General features: G+C 31.2%; 2 protein-coding genes across 2 annotated transcripts in view; one reads left to right on the top strand and one right to left on the bottom strand.

Moving 5' to 3' along the window:
- Positions 1-3,822: 3,822 nt before the first annotated feature.
- On the bottom strand, positions 3,823-17,862 carry LOC134711095 (transcription factor E4F1-like). The gene is made up of 10 exons (XM_063571533.1): positions 17,761-17,862; positions 11,697-11,834; positions 10,482-10,615; positions 9,482-9,734; positions 8,779-8,847; positions 7,353-8,051; positions 6,454-6,656; positions 5,757-5,892; positions 4,964-5,109; positions 3,823-4,428 (listed from the first exon to the last, which is right to left on the bottom strand). The coding sequence occupies exons 1-10, from the start codon at positions 17,822-17,824 to the stop codon at positions 4,021-4,023; spliced, it is 2,250 nt and encodes a 749-aa protein (XP_063427603.1). The 5' UTR covers positions 17,825-17,862; the 3' UTR covers positions 3,823-4,020.
- The window catches only part of LOC134711094 (EH domain-binding protein 1-like), an 88,021-nt gene continuing 87,525 nt past the window's right edge, over positions 17,462-17,957 (top strand). The window contains exon 1 of the mRNA XM_063571528.1: positions 17,462-17,486. The gene's annotated coding sequence lies outside the window, so the exon portion shown is untranslated. The remainder of the gene's footprint in view (positions 17,487-17,957) is intronic.

Raw genomic sequence — 17,957 nt, 5'->3', positions numbered from 1 at the left:
ATAAAGTGGCCAGCCATTTAAATAATAAACTGATTTTAAATTTACTGACACTTTTATATAATCATCAATTGTATCAGTATATGAAACATTTGTACAAAGCTTAGAAACACTTAATTGCATTTTAACTCTGTTTCAGATAAAAAAAAAAAATTCCTAAGCAATATATGATTATTCCTTTAAATTGCCACATGTGAAATAAAGTTATTCAGAAACAAGAATGTGTCCAAAGTACACGAATGCCCCACTCGCACTATCATTTTCCATGTTCAATGGACCGTGAAAAAGGGTAAAAAATATAATTAGGCATTAAAATTAGAAAGATCATATCATAGGGAACATGTGTACTAAGTTTCAAGTTGATTGGACTTCAACTTCATCAAAAACTACCTTGACCAAAAACTTTAACCTGAAACTTGCTCTTTCATTTTCTATGTTCAGTGGACCGTGAAATTGGGGTCAAAAGTTTAATTTGGCTTTAAAATTAGAAAGATCATATCATAAGGAACATGTGTACTAAGTTTCAAGTTGATTGGACTTCAGCTTTAACCTGATGCAGGACAGACGGACGAACTGACGCCCAGACCAGAAAACAAAATGCCCTCTACTATCGTAGGTGGGGCATTAAAACATATCTCAGGTGCAAATTTTAAAATTTCAGAATCTGAATTATTATATTTTCAAAAGTTAACAATAAAGTTCTGTGATTTGGTAACAAATAACTTAGTAATGGGATTCAACGAATTTGATATACTGTTTTTATAATTTATGGTATTATATTTATTCCTTGAGATTCTATAACTGCATAAATTTGTGAATATTATACATTTATGGGAAGACACAAAAATTGCACATCGTGAAATGTGATTAAATTCTACTATATCATATTATACTTGGTAATAATGCTTTATAAATGTATACAGTCCATTCAATTAGACTGTTTAAATTTAATAATTGCAGTGTTAATTGATATATATGCATTGTCCAAAATATAACTTTGTAGAAATCTGATTTAAGATGTGCGCTCGCTAACATAAAATGACTTGCATATTAAATTATCACTAGTATACTTATTTCAAAGGGCAAAGAAATTTATAAAAGGCAAGTTGTTTCAGAAAACCATGCTTCATTCTAATTGAATGTATAATTGTGAGCAATAGATAATCCTAATGTAAATATTTTAAAATTAACAGGCAGTTGATTATCAATGATTTTGTAAGCAAATCACAGGGTATAGAATGTCCTATTAAGCTTGATAACAAATCTAAGAAGATCTAATTTATAGTTTCTGAGAAAAATGGGCAAGAATTTCATACCTGGCTATTATGTGAAAGAATATGTAAGTATTCAGTAACCAAGAAGTTAATGAAGGAAGGATGCTGACATGCATCACAGGTAAATGATGCTCACATTAATCAGATGTCAGGGAGCTCTAATCTGTAGCTCCAAGGTAATATGCAATAAAATATAACATTGGACAGTAGCATTGAATGACAGACAGAGATTAACCAGTACACCCCTCTCTTCAAGAGCTGTGGTATAAAAACCAATTTTACACTGAATACTAAAAACTTGCAGCAAAAGCATACGACACATTGTCAAAAGTCTGTTATTGTGTTGTCTAAACTGTAATGCAAATAAGTGTGAAACAACCAAAATATAGCAAGAAAATTAGATAATACATTATTTATGTCATTTTACCCAAATGTAGAAATATTATAACTGTGTTATAATGTTAAGGTAAAAAAAATAGAATTCATAGTTAATTAATTATCAGAGTCAGACAAACTATCTACAGTATTATGAAGTTATGGCAAAGTATGGCAATTTTAGCATTACTTGCATGCAAAATTATCATAAAACATATACAACCTTCAAATAAAAGCACAAAAAAATTATCATTAATAAATATTTACAAACTTATCAAAGAGTATGACCAGCATGAAGGTATACACACTTCAATGAAGTGAGAATATCAATGTTAAATATCACAGAATTTACAACATGGAACCTGGCTTAAAATGGCATACACTGTAGATTCATTATTATTTGCGGGATAGCAATATTCATGCATTACAGAGTATATATATAGGTAAACCATGATTTAAAATTTTGAAGAAAGTCCAAGTTTTCTCAAGCTTTATGTGCCGACTTTGGCAAAACCTAGCTTCATAATTGTAGCTCTTACAGCACTAATGATATTTTTGACAATTTAAAACGTAAATTGTTAATGACATTAGGACCAAAAAAGCTTAACCGTTTTGCAGCTAGGAAATCAATTATCAATGATAAAACAATTTTTTCTTTAATATTTCATCAAAATAATTGAATCCACTGTAATTGTTCAAATATAGAATAAAACATTCACCTTCATCTTTTTTAATGGAGCAAATGAAAATTTGTGGCAGAAAAAAAAACTGAGCCCAATATGACAACTACAATCCAAGGTCAAAGCTTAACAATGCACAAAAGCACACTTTTTGTATTGGAAAAATAAATAGCATGTATTTTTGAAGTATTTTCAAGGGGAGAGTACTCATTTAGAAAATTTCTTTTTAATTTGCATGCAAGTACTGGTACATGTATATAGTTCTATTGGAAATTACAGTGTGGCATTGACTATAATGGCATCTCATATTGTAATACAAATGCAAAATTTTGCAAACTTATAAAAATATATACAATATCAACATATGAATAAAAGTCAAAAGTAATTTGTAATTATCTTTTAAGAATGCTTATAAAAAAGAGCAATTTTTCTCCCAAGCAAAGGCACATAAGAAAGCAAACAGCTCCTACAAACTAGTTATGTATAACATATAATATTTTATAACAAATATATAAAAAAAAACCTTAAAAACTACATTTTTAGGTCTGTAATTACCAACGAAAGCACAATATTTTCTAAATCTAATCAATCACGCTAGTTATCCTGCAATTCATTTTGGGATAAGTCAACACTTTTTAACATACCCAACTATCTATTATTTTTCATTTGCAACCCCATATTACACAAAGCAAAATATATCCTATGGTGTCCACCCTTCCCATACATTTTATCTGGAGTAGCCCTTATTAAACTATTTGAACCTGCTTTGAAACAAGATTAAACCTAAGATGATCTACACATTTGTATGTTTATCTCCCCTTGGTAAAAAGGTAGACAATTAACAGTATGCAAACTTTCTTATTTTTTTCAATCTGTGTTATTATTAATATTAGACATCTAGTGTCTCAATTCAAATATAGCTTTTATAATCTTTAATGATATATAAAAGACCTAATACTGATGATCTATTTCATCTAAATTAATCTCATTATAAAATTTATTGATGAACATTTATTTTTCAAAATTTCCTCTTAAATTCAATTTATGCTATTTTTGAGTCTTTAAGACTAAAAAAAATATCTATAACATGAGATTACACTATTACATTAAAAAAGTATAATATTCATACATAATAAATATACATTTTAATATATAAATCAAATATCATGATTATAGTGTAATTGAAGACAATTAATTCTTGATAATTGATTTTGTTCTAAATCGTACTAAAAATGTCATAGTATGAACATGATTGATGACAATAGAGAAAAAAACAAAACAACCAGACCACTTTTCCTTTATACTAAAAATCTTTGTAATTACCAAAATTTATTCAAAGGCCTTGGACTAGCATGAAGCATATGCATTGCAATTTGTGAACAATACAGCATCTACATTGTATGTCAAGATTTGATTGTTCAAATTTATGTAAAATTGGTATTTTGTAGGACAAATTTATGTTTAATAGAAACATGATACACAAAAATGAATATTCAATCAATAATATCTATGATAATGCTATATACTTTTACTTTTTATAATTCATATGTCAAATTGAATTCATGATCCTACAATCATCAAAAGCTAGCACTTCATTGGTTATAAAAAAAACCTAGTAGTACAAAAATTCATACAAAAATTCTTCATAATTATCAACAATATTTACATAATACAATGATGATAGTTTATAACAACTATGAATTGACAGAGATACCCAATGGAATAAACAATGTATTTCCATCTGCCAACGTGCCCTCATTATTTGAATTTTCTTCTTCTTTGATGTTAATACTATTTTCCTGCATAGAAGTATCATCATCGTCCTCATCCGTAATATCAACATCAGAATCATTGTCTACCATTTCAAGTTTACTTTTTATTTCTGACACCATCTTTCTTACTTCCTTGTCGGGTGTTCTTCTGTATGGTTTTGTCCTGATTTTAGCAAATTCTTCTACAGTGAGAATTTTAATACCTGAAGCTGTCAACAGCTTGCCATGTCTTGTTTTTAGATGTCTTTTGTATGTGTTTCTCGTTTTGAACTTTTGAGGACAATCTGCACATATGAATGGAGTTTCCCCAGTATGACGACGCAAGTGTTCCTGAAAAAATATCATTATGAAATGCACTACCATAAAAAATTGATCATTACAATAAATGGCATTAAAATGAATACCTTAATTACTTTTAAGATGGATTTCAGCAATTAACTAACTATCAGGTTGTTTATTTTCCAAAATGCTTTTGGACACGTAGGACATCATTGTATGGTCTAATCCGAATTGTTCTCATATACTCGTTTCCCCCGAAGAATTTGCTCCCCTTATTGAGAATCATTTTTTATTTCTATTTCTGTGGTTTTACTTAAATATTTTTTTTTATTCAATGTACATTTTGCAAGGCATAGAAACATTCTGTGATTTTGCTGAATAAATACTCTGGTACCCTTTACTTATTGTTCATTGTTGGATGGAGAATTATTTAATGCTGAGTGGCTAGTTAAGTTCATTGAAACAGGGTCTAAATGAACTCAGTAGTTGAGAAATATATCAAGCATCAGAAGTACCTTATATTGTACAGATAACCATCCAAATAAATATTACGACATTTGAAGCACTGTTGTATGGGCCGACTTACCTTAAAGTGACTTGGATGTCTAAACTTCCTACCACAATCCTTGCATGTAAATCTACTTTGATTATTGTGAATTAACATGTGGTAGTTCAAACTATGTTGTCTCGTAAATGTTGTATTGCATATAAGGCACATAAAAGGCTTGATTCCTGAAAAAAAATAAACATAAGCAAAAAAGTTCTCCAGTCTTCAATTCCAGCATATGAGGAACTGAAATGACACAATATAGGGATAGTAGTATTGAAATACATAACAATATGTCAAAGTATTATTTAAAGGGGGTCTCATTTGGGGGGGGGGGGGGTCTGATCTCAGATCCCACTTACTGTTTTGACAGATTCCCGTATCCCACTTACATTATGTACGTAAACAATTTTCATTTTTTAGCAATTTCCTGTGTCCCGCTAGACTACAATTCCCGTTTTCATAGCACAATAATTCGCATTTCACGTGTCACGCTTACAAAAAAATCGGCAATCATGCGTCACGCTTACACCCCAATGAGACCCACTCTAAATGTTTCAATGATTGTTAATTTTACAGTTTTCACAGATGTTACTTGTATTAGATTTCAATTTATCATCTCTTATTTGGAAACAAAGTGATCCATGCTTTCATTGGCTATGCCTTGGATACTGTCCAATAAATTCATTCTCTTTTCTTCTGTTTTAAGTGTTTCCAGCTTTTAACTTAGGCAGATCCTTCTGTGATCAAAATACCAAGTTTTAAAAGAGGCTACATGAGTCACCCATTTAAACAGCTACAAGAATTTTTATATTTGCATAAGAATGGTTACCTGCATGACTTCTGTAATGATACATGAGAGTTGCCGCAGCTGTGAACTGTTTATTTGTGCAGATCTTACAATATAATGGATACATTAAGTCCCTCTTTCTGGCTTTCAATTCTCGTATGCACTTTAAGGCAGCTTTCTGGAAGAAAAAGTCAGTCATATTGGTTAAGTGTTTAAATGTCTCTATGAAAACCTCTTGTTTCACCATCCCTTTTGACAGAGGGTTACTTTGTTGTTATTGTTTTCTGTTATACCATTGTATTCACAAAGGTTTTTCGGAAATAAAACTTGTAAACTTGTAAACTTGTAAAACTTGTAAACTTGGTTAACAAATTCCTTTGATACACTCATGTCTATACTCTAATATTCGTATTCACATTATACAATGTATTTAGAAAGTAATATACTTTATAGTGGTCTAAATTTGCAGAGTTTAAGATGTTGTTTATAGTGAAATTGCAAGTGTTTCAGTTTATAGAAGAACAAATAATTCACCTTTAATCATTTATCAGGTGAAAGAGCTTGCATAAGTTCGCCTTACCTTTAACTTTTACTGGACTTCAATCATAGCAATTTTGATCAACATACTAACTTTTTATATAATAGAACTGCATGACTGCTTGCATGAAAACTGATAAAACACAAACTTTGTTTGGATTTAAAATTAACTAAAATATAGAAAGAAAGAAATTGAACATACTCTCTCCCATTCCGTGGTTTCAAGTTCGTTTGGATTTTTCCTCTTTTTCTTCTGTGTATGAGGACCTATATTAATAACACATGTATTGTTTGGAGATTGCTGTCGATTTCTTCTTTCTTCCTCTGACAGAGATTCATATTCTTCAGGAATTGCAATTCTTCCATGCTTTGCTATTGGGCACTTGGGCATTGGTGGGTATGGTCCTTTACGAAAAAAATGTACAAAACATATTACAATTTGATCACTTATTTGGTTAAACTGAAAAAATATAATAAAAAACACAATTGTTAATATTTAATTCCTTAAGGTGGAACCTTACACTACAGGGAGATAACTCTTTAAAATCAGCTAAAAGTTTTAATTATGTTGTGTTATTCAGGGAATATTAAGCTTTTCAAAGATTAAAATTAGTGTCTGTCAAACTGATATATAACCATGATAACCAGTGTAATTTTTCTGATAAAATGGTTGGTTCAATTTATTTGAAATTTTAGTCTTTTTGTCAAACATGTCAAAGGGTCAAAGTAAATACTTGGTCAAAATTTTATGTAAATTGAACAAGCCAAATTAATTTTAGTGAGGGTGTTGGGTACCACCTTAAACAATTTTCACCCAACATTTTTTTTTAAACAAAAATCTGATCATAGCCATGATTTGCAATATATGTCTGGTTTCCTGTTTCCATCCTTTTTCCCCCTTAATAATAAATATTCTTCTGTTAAGATTTATTGTTCTTTCAGACTTGGGATTCAAGCCAAGACGCTTGGCCTAAGAGGCTTCCAAATTTTTGTTGGCATACAGGAAATTCCCATGGTTCTCATCTTAAATGCCATTTCACCATTGAATTGTTTACCTTTGCAAAATTTATCAATTGTTTTAACAGTACTACAAATACCTACTTTGACCACTGTGTCCTTTAGAGATCACAGGATTTTCGAACAATAAGGAGGGAGATTCAGATCTGTCACCAACGATTTCTTCAGAACACACGATTATAGTTTTTGAGGCTTCATCATGACCATATCCTGACAACTCATCCATCACAGACACATTACCCAGACATAATATAGGTTCTGCATTACGTTTTGGTCGAATTATTTCTCTTCCGCAGTAAAATTTCAAGTTGTCCTCATCTTCAACCTCAACTTCTTCTTCTGCTTCACCAATAAATTCACGCATGTAGAAACTTTTCTTCCTTCCAAATACTGTTGTGTAGCTATGGTCATGATGAGGCTGAGTTCTACTTAACAGCTCTATAATTAATTGTTCATTTTCTTCCAGTCTCCTCTCCGTTTCTTCTCTGCAATAATTATCTGATTGTTCCACTGGTTGAACATCGTTTTTTCCTTTGATTATCCTATTACCAGATTTTACTTCCTTGTTAGGTTGTTTAGTAATAATTTTTGTTCTGTCACTTCTCTGTAATGAAGATGAATCATTTTCATCACCAGAAATTTGGTCCATGCTATCCCTACTGTCCTCAGTTACTTCACCACTCTTTAATTCTGCTGGGGTAGTTGTGTTTGTTATATTGTCATATTTACTTGTTTTTAATGCTGTAAATTTCATCTTCTTTGTTTTCTTGATAGCTGCCATTTCTATAAAAGAAGAAAAGTTATAAAAACTTGGTAATACAAGTAAGATATTCAACATTTTTCAAATTAGTTTGAATCTCTGTTGGTTGGCTGTGAATTGTTACCATAAGAGCTGATTTAACCACATTAATAAAATCACAAAAGTATTTTGTTAAACTGAATTCTCTGAAACATGTTCATCAAATTACAGTGACAATAGGATGTTTCATGAGATTTTACATAAGAATTAGCATAACCCCATTACTGTACAAATTATAGGAGAATATATATCTGAATCAGGGTATTTTCAAGAACTAGCAAGTCCTGATACCCGATCCTGCGACTAAACTTACTTTCATAGTACTATTTGAGAAATTACCAAAAGAAATTGTGCACTGTATAAGGAATTTACTGTACAAGAGAGACAAGTTGTGTCAATTTTTTACCCTAAGATCAGGATCAAAAACTAAGTGTCCTGTACAATGTACATCATTAGGGGTTTGCTATTGTTTTCAAGTGTAAAATTTTGTTGCTTTTTAATCAAAAAAGCTAACTGTAACTTTTTTTCTTCCATTTTCAAATCTTAGCTTGTCAGTTTTGTTGCTGGCCCTTACTGAAGTTAAAGCTAAAATGTCTACTTTTGGTAAATTAACATTGTTGGTCTTCTTGTATCCCTAACATTTACCTACGAACTTTCTTTTTGTTCATACCTGATTAAATAACAAATATGTCATAGCAACTTATAACTTACCTGCTAGTCTTTTATTCTTCATATGAACAGGTTCAGCCTCAAAGTAAAAACGTTCTTTTCTGTCAGGATCTGAAATAATTATAGATTTACAGGATTACCAAAAAGTGATATAACACACTTGGGGAACAATATCACAAATGAGACATAAATTAACTGTGCAAAATTTTCTTTGTTCTTAGTTTAAACATATTTATTTATAGTGGATTGGGAAACAAGCTTTGCAACTTATAGTAATCCCTTTCCACTTTGCAGACGCCAGTGCTGCCTTGTAGGGGCATAAGACTACTCTTTTTCGAAATCTACAAGGGTGACTTTAATGTGCAAGAGATATGGCTTTCTCTTAACACGGGTCAGCCATTAATCATTCCCATCCAACGGACAATCATTGTTTTCTCAAGACCATACTCGCAATAGTCCCTGAAATTTTCATCCTGAACAGGAATCAAACCTGAGGAACCTTTGTCTTTGTAGTCCTATGCACTAACCACTACACCACAGCTGTCTTTCTTTATTCTTATTGTTGGGCAATATTTATATTAAGTAGCAAGAATCTGATGAATTTGCGAAATTCCTCCCAAATCATATGGATAAGGGATAAAACATTCAATATTCTATTTTAATCTCTGTTATACATGCACCTTTTCCAAATACTCAATATCATACATAGTTACATGGAGTCATACTATAATAATAACTATCTTACCATTTTCTTCATCAACTAATTGCTCAAGATGTTTATGCAAATGATTCCTCATCTTCATTCTGGCACCAGATTCATTTCCAAAACTTTTGAACTGAGTCTGGCATTTCCTTGGCATTAAGTTACATGTATATATGAAGTTTCTTGTCATTTCATTTGATGACATTTCAGCATAAAAGTTGACTAAAAATTTGTCTGAGAGAGTTTTTATCTGTTTGAGGTTCAAAATCTCCAGAGATGATAACAATCTCATGGTCTGAAAAAAAGAAAATTATTTATCATTGGGTCCATTTTTATAAGAATCTAGCAAACAATTTTGTATGAGTTGTACATGTATTCCCAAGGTGTCGTTGTTATGAGAGACAAAAACAAGAATGTGTCCATAGTACACGGATACTCCACTTGCACTATCATTTTCTATGTTCAGTGGACCATGAAATTCGGGTAAAAACTCTAATTTGGCATTAAAATTAGAAAGACCAATTTATAGGGAACATGGTACTAAGTTTCAAGTGGATTGGACTTCATCAAAAACTACCATGACCAAAAACTTTAACCTGAACCGGGACGGACGGACGAACGGACAAACGAAGCCAGACCAGAAAACATAATGCCCCTCTACTATCTTAGGTGGTGCATAAAAATCTGCTGGAAACATAACTACATTTGAACAAGGGTATAAACATTATAAACAAGAATGTATCCATAGTCAGGGATGCCCCACTCACACAATCATTTTCTATGTTCAGTGGACCCTAAAATTGGAATAAAAACTCTAGTTTTGACATTAAAATTGGGAAAAAAACCATAGGGAACATGTGTCCTAAGTTTCAATTTGATTGGACTTCCAACTTCATAAAAAACTTTAACCTAAAGCGTGACAGACAGACAAACAGATTCACAGACCTTAAAACATAATGCCCCTCTACTATTGTAGGTGGGCCATAAAAAACAATTATCATAACAATTTTTCTTTATATTATAGCACAAATATATTCAATACCTTTTTATTATTTCTTTTAGGTTCACTTTCAAGTGTTTCAGAAGCAACTTGTGCAAGGACATCTAAAGACATGTAATTTGATTGGTCTTCTTCATTTTCTTCAACCTTTATTGACCTTTTCCTTGTTCTAGATTCTACAAAACAAACATATCAATATTTGACATTCATCAAGTTCATTACACTTCAATGAGCAGTCTCCTGGAAAGTAAATATTACACGACAATCAGGTACTGTAAAATGAAATCCTATGATGAGCTTTTTTTGTTTACTTTCATTCTAGTATTATAATACAGTTGTTATCCATTCGTTTGATGCGTTTGGACTTTTGATTTTGCCTTATGATTTTTGACTTTCCTTTTTGGATTTTCCTTGGAGTTCAGTATTTTTGTGTTTTTACTTTAAACATGTACTTTATAAAATTTATTTTACAATACAGGCCTCCAGCCAAATGTCATGACTGGACATACATAAATTTTACAATTGAAAACATTAATTTATTATGCCAACTGCAGTTAAACATGTTAAATAGCAACATCCTAACAATAAACATACTTACATAATTTCTAATGCAATTAACTCACACAAGCCAACTTGCTATATTTTATCTTTCCAAGGGCAATATATTAGCATTTATGATTTTCTTAATTTTTCAATATACATCTTACAAGAAAAGAAGGCATTTCATCATTAACAATGCTATTTTCCATATAAATTTTTATTTCCAGGGTGATTCAAAAATGGTCCCAACCATTACTAAAATAAACCTTTGATATAAATTTCATAAATAGCTGACTGTAACTGTAGGCTAGAGAGTGCTTACAATGCAATTTTCTACAGAATTTATATTCCCAAAACTCATCCAAGACTTTGGTAAACCTGACATATATAAATCTCAAAAATATATGTCAAAAAAGTTGTACATTTAAACAGCACTTATAAGACCAGATAGACAGAGAGGTAGCCTTTTATTGGTATGTCCCCTAGCCTGCAAAACTTCATGTAGAGGAATAAATAAGCATATCAACTCATCATCAACGTGTCAACCCTTAATAATGAAAATGCACACATATGACTAAAAATTCATGTGTAGATTCTCAAAGTTTGCATGCATAATGTAAGCTTTCTTTTTATATTTTTAGTGTTATTCATTGTGTATGATGCAAAGTGATCTAAAAAATAAACAATATTATGTAAACAAGTATTTTAACAACTAACCTTGCCCAGATTTGCAAAGTAAATTAGTGATGTGAAGGTGACTGGCAGATATTGATGGTGATGTATGTAATTTGGCTGCCCTTGACCTTGGAGATCTTGAAAGTAAGACCAGTGCTGATTCTTCCTCTTCACTGCTTTCTATAAAATACAATAGAATAATGTTACCTGCTTATCATTAATCATCACTTGAAAAATTGAGTTGAATAGTTAAATAAGTTTTAGTTAAAATGATAACCATAAATACAATTGGGATTGGAAAAAAATATATCGAAGAAACAACAACTTGACCAAACAGCAAATAACAACCTAAGTCCACTGATGGGTCTTCAACACAGCAAGACAATCCTGCACTCCAAGGTGGACCTCAACTGGCCCCTAAATAAAAATGTGTAGTAGTTCAGTGAAGAGCAATGTCATACTAACTCCAAAACATATAAATGAACTGAAACAAGCATTCTGTGTAATCTGTGAGTATTGCATGGCAATAAATAGTTGCCTACCGGTTAAAAAATCATTGTAATGGAACGAAATTCTAACTTGATATATAACTTGCCATGTTGAAACTACATAAAATAATAAACAAACATACCAATAAGTTCTTCAAACCATTTGCCTAAGAAAAGGAAAAAAAATCCAAAATGTCATTTATCTAAATACAACATGTACAATGTCTTTTACAAATCTTTAAAAAAATGATTTTTCCTTTTGAATAGAAATCAAATTATTAATAAGTCATGTAAGTATTTCATCAAAAATTTAATTCTAGGGAAAAGGCTTTCACTGAACAAGGAGAAAAGCTAAACTCCTGAAAATTGAACTTGACCTGTAACTTGTCATGATAAAACAATACACATATATATACCCAACTGCGGCCAAGCTTCGCGAAGGGTTGTGCGACATAATCAGACAAACAAACTTTATTAGATTAACTCTCTAAGGAACGATCTTTTTCATTGGTCAATTCAAACCTTCGACCTCACACCTGCAAAAATAGAACACACATACTTTAACGTTGAATGGACTGATTAATATTCACGTAGCTGATTAAGGTCGTCTAAAGCTTCTATCGTCGTATTCGCATACATGATTCTAATCACAATTCTAGCTTTATAAATGTGCAGTGCATGTGAAATTCATTTGTTTTATAATTTTCTGCAATTAATTGGTAGTAAAGTTTAAACTTTAAAATCTTAACAGTTAAAATATTAAATTTAAATATCTCCTCTTAATCAAGGGACGACATCAAAAGTTTGATGTAAGATAACAAAAAAACTCAATTCAAATTTTTTTTTCATTGACACACCCAAGTTGCTTATCTTGCCTTGTCTTTTACTCAATTGGCTTGATGAACTAACGTTGTACTTGAAAAATGAAACTGTATACTTTACTACAAACACTTGTCATATTATTTGCCAAGTTTTAGGTATTCTTCATTGAATAGTGATTTTTTTTCTGATTCCATTAACTTAAATAAAAAAATTAAATCCCGAAATTGTAAGTAAATTCATAACATGTAACACACTTTATTAAGAAAAAATGAAGATGGCCAATCATGGCACAGCGGATGATTAAATGAAGTTTATACAAACAATATAATTCATGAGGTTTTACTATTCTCGGTTGAAAAACGAACGTAAATTATATATTGTAGATATTAAACCGTTGGTTTTCCCGTTTGAATGGGTTTACACTAGTAATTTTGGGGCCCTTAATAGCTTGTTGTTCAGTGTGAGCCAAGGCTCCGTATTGAAGGCCGTACATTGACCTATAATGATTTATTTTTATAAATTGTTATTTGGATGGAGAGTTGTCTTATTGGCACTCACACCACATCTTCCTATATCTATGTAAATAGAAACAAACAATGTCTGTATTCATTAAATCATTTAAATGTATTTATAAAAAGGTGAGTTTCATCTTGTACATACATTTAGTCATCCTTAATTTCTTGATATTTTTTTTATCAGTTTATCATACACGTTTCGTTTTGTATTTTATTTTAAATACGAATACATACTACATATACTTTAGCGGATTGTTCAACAATGTTATGCAACTCTATTCTTACAGTATAAATTTAAAAAATAAATATTCACCCATTCATAATCGAAAACAACTACATGTAATATATGTAAAAAAAGGTGGGGTATGATTGCCAATGAGACAACTCTCCACAAGAGACCACAATGACACAGAAATTAACAACTATAGGTCACCGTACGGCTTTCAATAATGAGCAAAGCCCATACCGCATAGTAAGCTATAAAAGGCCCCGAAATAACAATGTAAAACAATTCATACGGGAGTTGTTCCTTATAAACTACGACATTTCTCACAAGTATAAATATTTATTTAGTTCCAAACATGCGAAAGAAATAATCTTCATTGAATTCATTCAGGTGCACAAATGATACTGTTAGAGTTATTTTGTTTCTATCTTTGGGGACAACTTCCTCCTTTTATGGTAGCTACTGTGTGTTTTTTTTTAGCATGAAAATAATAAAAGAGGAATGTCAGTGCAACCCATCATTAATTATTGTAAAGCGGGATCAGTATTATGAAATACTTTATAAGTGACTACGACATTGTAAGGATTATAACCTATCGTAGGTATGAAAGAAATTAAAAGTGGTTTATTTATTCATCCGTATAAAAGCGGCACATGTATTTTATTTTATCCTTATATTTCTCATCATGCCGGGTACAAGATAAATTGAGTTGCTGCATGCATAAAGAACTTAGAATATCAGTATACTATTTCGACCCCACTATTTGAAGTTAACAAAACATTTATTTAAATCTTTTGGCCAAAGGTGTGTAAACTATACAAATCATTATTTTTACGTTCGTAGTAACATGTAGTAAATTCCATTGTCGGTCACCTGTGTCAATTCACGTGCAAACTGACTACATTGGTGTTGTATTTAAATCTTTCGGCCAATGAAATGAGACTTTACAAGTTGTTTGTTTATGATACGCCAGAATGTTATCAATGAAATATCAAATGCTAAACTTCAGTGCATATCACTGTAAACATTAACAATAAACATATATAAACATTAACAATCTAAACTAAGGAATAACAAAAGACTCACAAAACTAAACATGCTAAAAGACATTTAAATCAACAGTTACAAATAATAAGTAGGAAACAACACAAACTCCACTAAAAACCAGGAGTGAAATCAGGTGCTCCGGAAGGGTAAGCATTTCCTGCACCATATACGGCACCCGTCATGTTATTTCTTTGTTCAGTTCAGTAATGACATGAATAATGCATACCTGCCAACTTTCACGATTTAGGCGTGTACTACACGATTTTGACCCTTTGACACGATTGCACGATCGTGTTCCTGAAAAAACCATTAAAACACGATTTGGTGAAAATCTACACGAAAAATATTGTTGTTCCCGATTTTGAACTGTGTGCAATGGAGGAAAATCGTGTTCAGCCAATCAAATTGTGTGTTTCTCATGATCAAATTAATCAACCAATCAAAAACGTTTTATCTCAAGATTGTTTTAACATGCTAGATATTGAACTTGTGTTGTATTCCACTCTTTGTTGATGTAAAAACGTGAACATGGCAAATGATTTTTCAACTGCAAGGAGTTTCTTACACAGAATAAGAATACAAGCATGGCTGATTGACAAACTTCAATGATGCAGTGCTACCATGAATATGATAAATAGTAGTTTATTCACTAATTTATTGATATTACAGTTGCTGTAACATAATTTCATTTATGTATTCAATCATTTAAAGTATAATGTACTATTTATTATTTTTCACATGGACATGTGTTGACCATATAATACCAGATAGATCATAAGATGTATAGTTCTTTGGGAAAAGTTTCTTCAAATTATATGCATATGAATGTGTGCTCATTAATGTACTTAAAAAGTGGGTTTTAATGTCCTAACATTGAGGGGAAATCCCTATGTGTTGTTCCCAACCTGAAAAAGGTCCTTCTTTGTGTATAATTTTAAATTGGAAAAGTCAACAACTATTAAGTATCCTAACACATGAAAATAATTCCTGGTCTTACAGCTACATGTTCATATTTTCTGCTGATATAATAACTAGAATTTTGCAAATAAACTTTAAAAAAAAAAAGGGATGTAAGCTCACCTTACAAATCATGCAAATATGACACTTTTTCTAGACTACAAAACAGCAAGCGCATAAAAGTCGTCGCAAAGAATTTTAAACTTTGAAATTGTTGTCGTGCGCTAAAACCCCCATGGGCATTTTCAAAAGTTGGCAGGTATGATAATGGAAGGTCGTTTATAATGACTGAGGAAGAATATCACTGATATATGATTTCTGACACACTTTTGTAATAATGGCCAATCAGCTCATAATGGCCATCATAAAATTGCTTGAGTGATGACCTTAGTTTGATTGATTCATAGCCCTGTCTTAGCAACTTTTGAGAAAGTAGTATTCCTCTTTCAACAAAATCAACATACTTTGAGCAAGCTTTAGAGTAAAGTATCAATTGAGACACATATACTTCATATGGTGGTGCCGCTTTTTCAAATTTGTAAATATATCTCCGATTGGAAACCACTGTTCTACATGTAATTGCCGCTTTAGAAACCTATTTTATAGTAAACAGCAGAAATGTGGAGAAATGCTCTCTTCAGTTGGACTGCCTACACCAAATGTATTTTGCTTTCTAAGGAATGTTTTGTTGTCCTAATAAAATGAAGCAAATGCATTGGTATTCAACATGATTACGATAAGTACAGAATAAAGAGAAACATAAACAGTGTGGAAATAATAGGGTTGGTCCTTAATATGCAAGATGCAAATATACATAATATAATTACATAAGTTGTTTAATGACTCTATCATGGGTATTGGGACAGAGAATATTTGCTGTTTTTCTACAAAAAACGAAAGGCAAGGCTAAATCTAAACCTAAGAGCTTGCTATAAATTAATAAATAAAAAATGCGTAGTTTTCTCCATTTTCGAAACTCAATAGACTATACAGTCACCAATCTAAAAAGGTTGATGCGTGTGTCAATTTCTTTATTCCAGAAGAATGTGTTCCACATTCTGACGCTTTTGGGTTTCATTAACAGTCCAAATTTCTTGACCATGTTGACACAAAGTCATTGTATAAACAAAAAAATCCAAGGTGTTTTACTCACAAACATTTGTGTCATTTGTGACATACGGCGATTTGCGTTCTTGGAGCATTTTCACGTAAAAGTAAAATAATTTTGGCCCTTAAATATGAACATTATATGCTTTCTTTTACAAACTGTGTCTTGGATTGAGAGTTGTTTCGTTGGCACTCACACCACATCCTCTAATATCTATTTAGAGCATCATAAATGTAATTATGATGTTGAATAGTTTTTTTTTTAAAAACAAAACCTTTTTTCTGTCTGCTATTTATTGAAAATTTCAAAAGCTTCAAAAGTATTAAAAGCAACCGCTTCGAGACCGTGTATATTTCATATCGGGTTAATAGGCCTGATTTTAACAAACAAGTCAGTAGAGGTAAAGAACCTGCCTAATGTCCCTTTTTATTCACATAGGACATGTTTAGGAAGTTCGGGAGTTTACTATAAACATCAGATACAAATTATCTAATACATACAAACTAAATGAGTACCATCCATGTTATAGGTAACTTTTATTTTTCTTTTATCAAAATTCATAAATCTATTACCTGAAATTGTTATTTTCATTTTTTTTTGTTATTTTTGAAATTTATAGCAGACTACATTTTTGTTTGCCGCCATCTTGAAAGCGTCTGTCAGCGCATGGTATATATTTTTACGAGAAATGTGACATTTCTAAACATCTTTCACTTTCAGAAAACTGTTAACTTGTTGAAACATAGTCTCTCTTCAAGGATGACAACATACAATTACATTGTCATGTCAAAAAGTACACATTCCATGACAAAATTCGACAATGTGTACATTTTGTCATAGCAGCCGACATTGTCACATAAAAAGTAAATTATATTGTTGATGTCGCAAAAATGAAATTGGTTACATCGTCAATATGACAGAAAACTTATTAATCTGTAACTACCCGACTCCAAATATTCATTCTGTCTCTTTTCGGGAGATTTTTCTGCTCTTTTTCGAGTCGCCATTGTCGGGCACCTGCAACTCGTCTGCTTTTACCTCATTCCTTGAAGAACATTTTGCTATTTTAAAAATATATTACACTATTTTTTACATAAACTGAATCAATTATTTTTAATTGGTTTGATTAGAAATTATATG

Source organism: Mytilus trossulus, chromosome 3, assembly GCF_036588685.1.
Source record: "Mytilus trossulus isolate FHL-02 chromosome 3, PNRI_Mtr1.1.1.hap1, whole genome shotgun sequence".
Lineage (NCBI taxonomy): Eukaryota > Metazoa > Mollusca > Bivalvia > Mytilida > Mytilidae > Mytilus > Mytilus trossulus.
The sequence above is the reverse complement of the archived record's forward strand: the minus strand, read 5'-3'. Positions and strand labels throughout refer to the sequence as shown.

Excerpts from the sequence above, each read along its gene's own strand:
- LOC134711095 (XM_063571533.1), bottom strand. The coding sequence starts at position 17,824 with ATGGCGACTCGAAAAAGAGCAGAAAAATCTCCCGAAAAGAGACAGAAT. Across the intron at positions 6,657-7,352 it reads TAAAGGACACAGTGGTCAAA|GACCATACCCACCAATGCCC; the intron begins GTAGGTATTTGT and ends TTTTTCGTAAAG. Across the intron at positions 4,429-4,963 it reads GACATCCAAGTCACTTTAAG|GAACACTTGCGTCGTCATAC; the intron begins GTAAGTCGGCCC and ends ATATTTTTTCAG.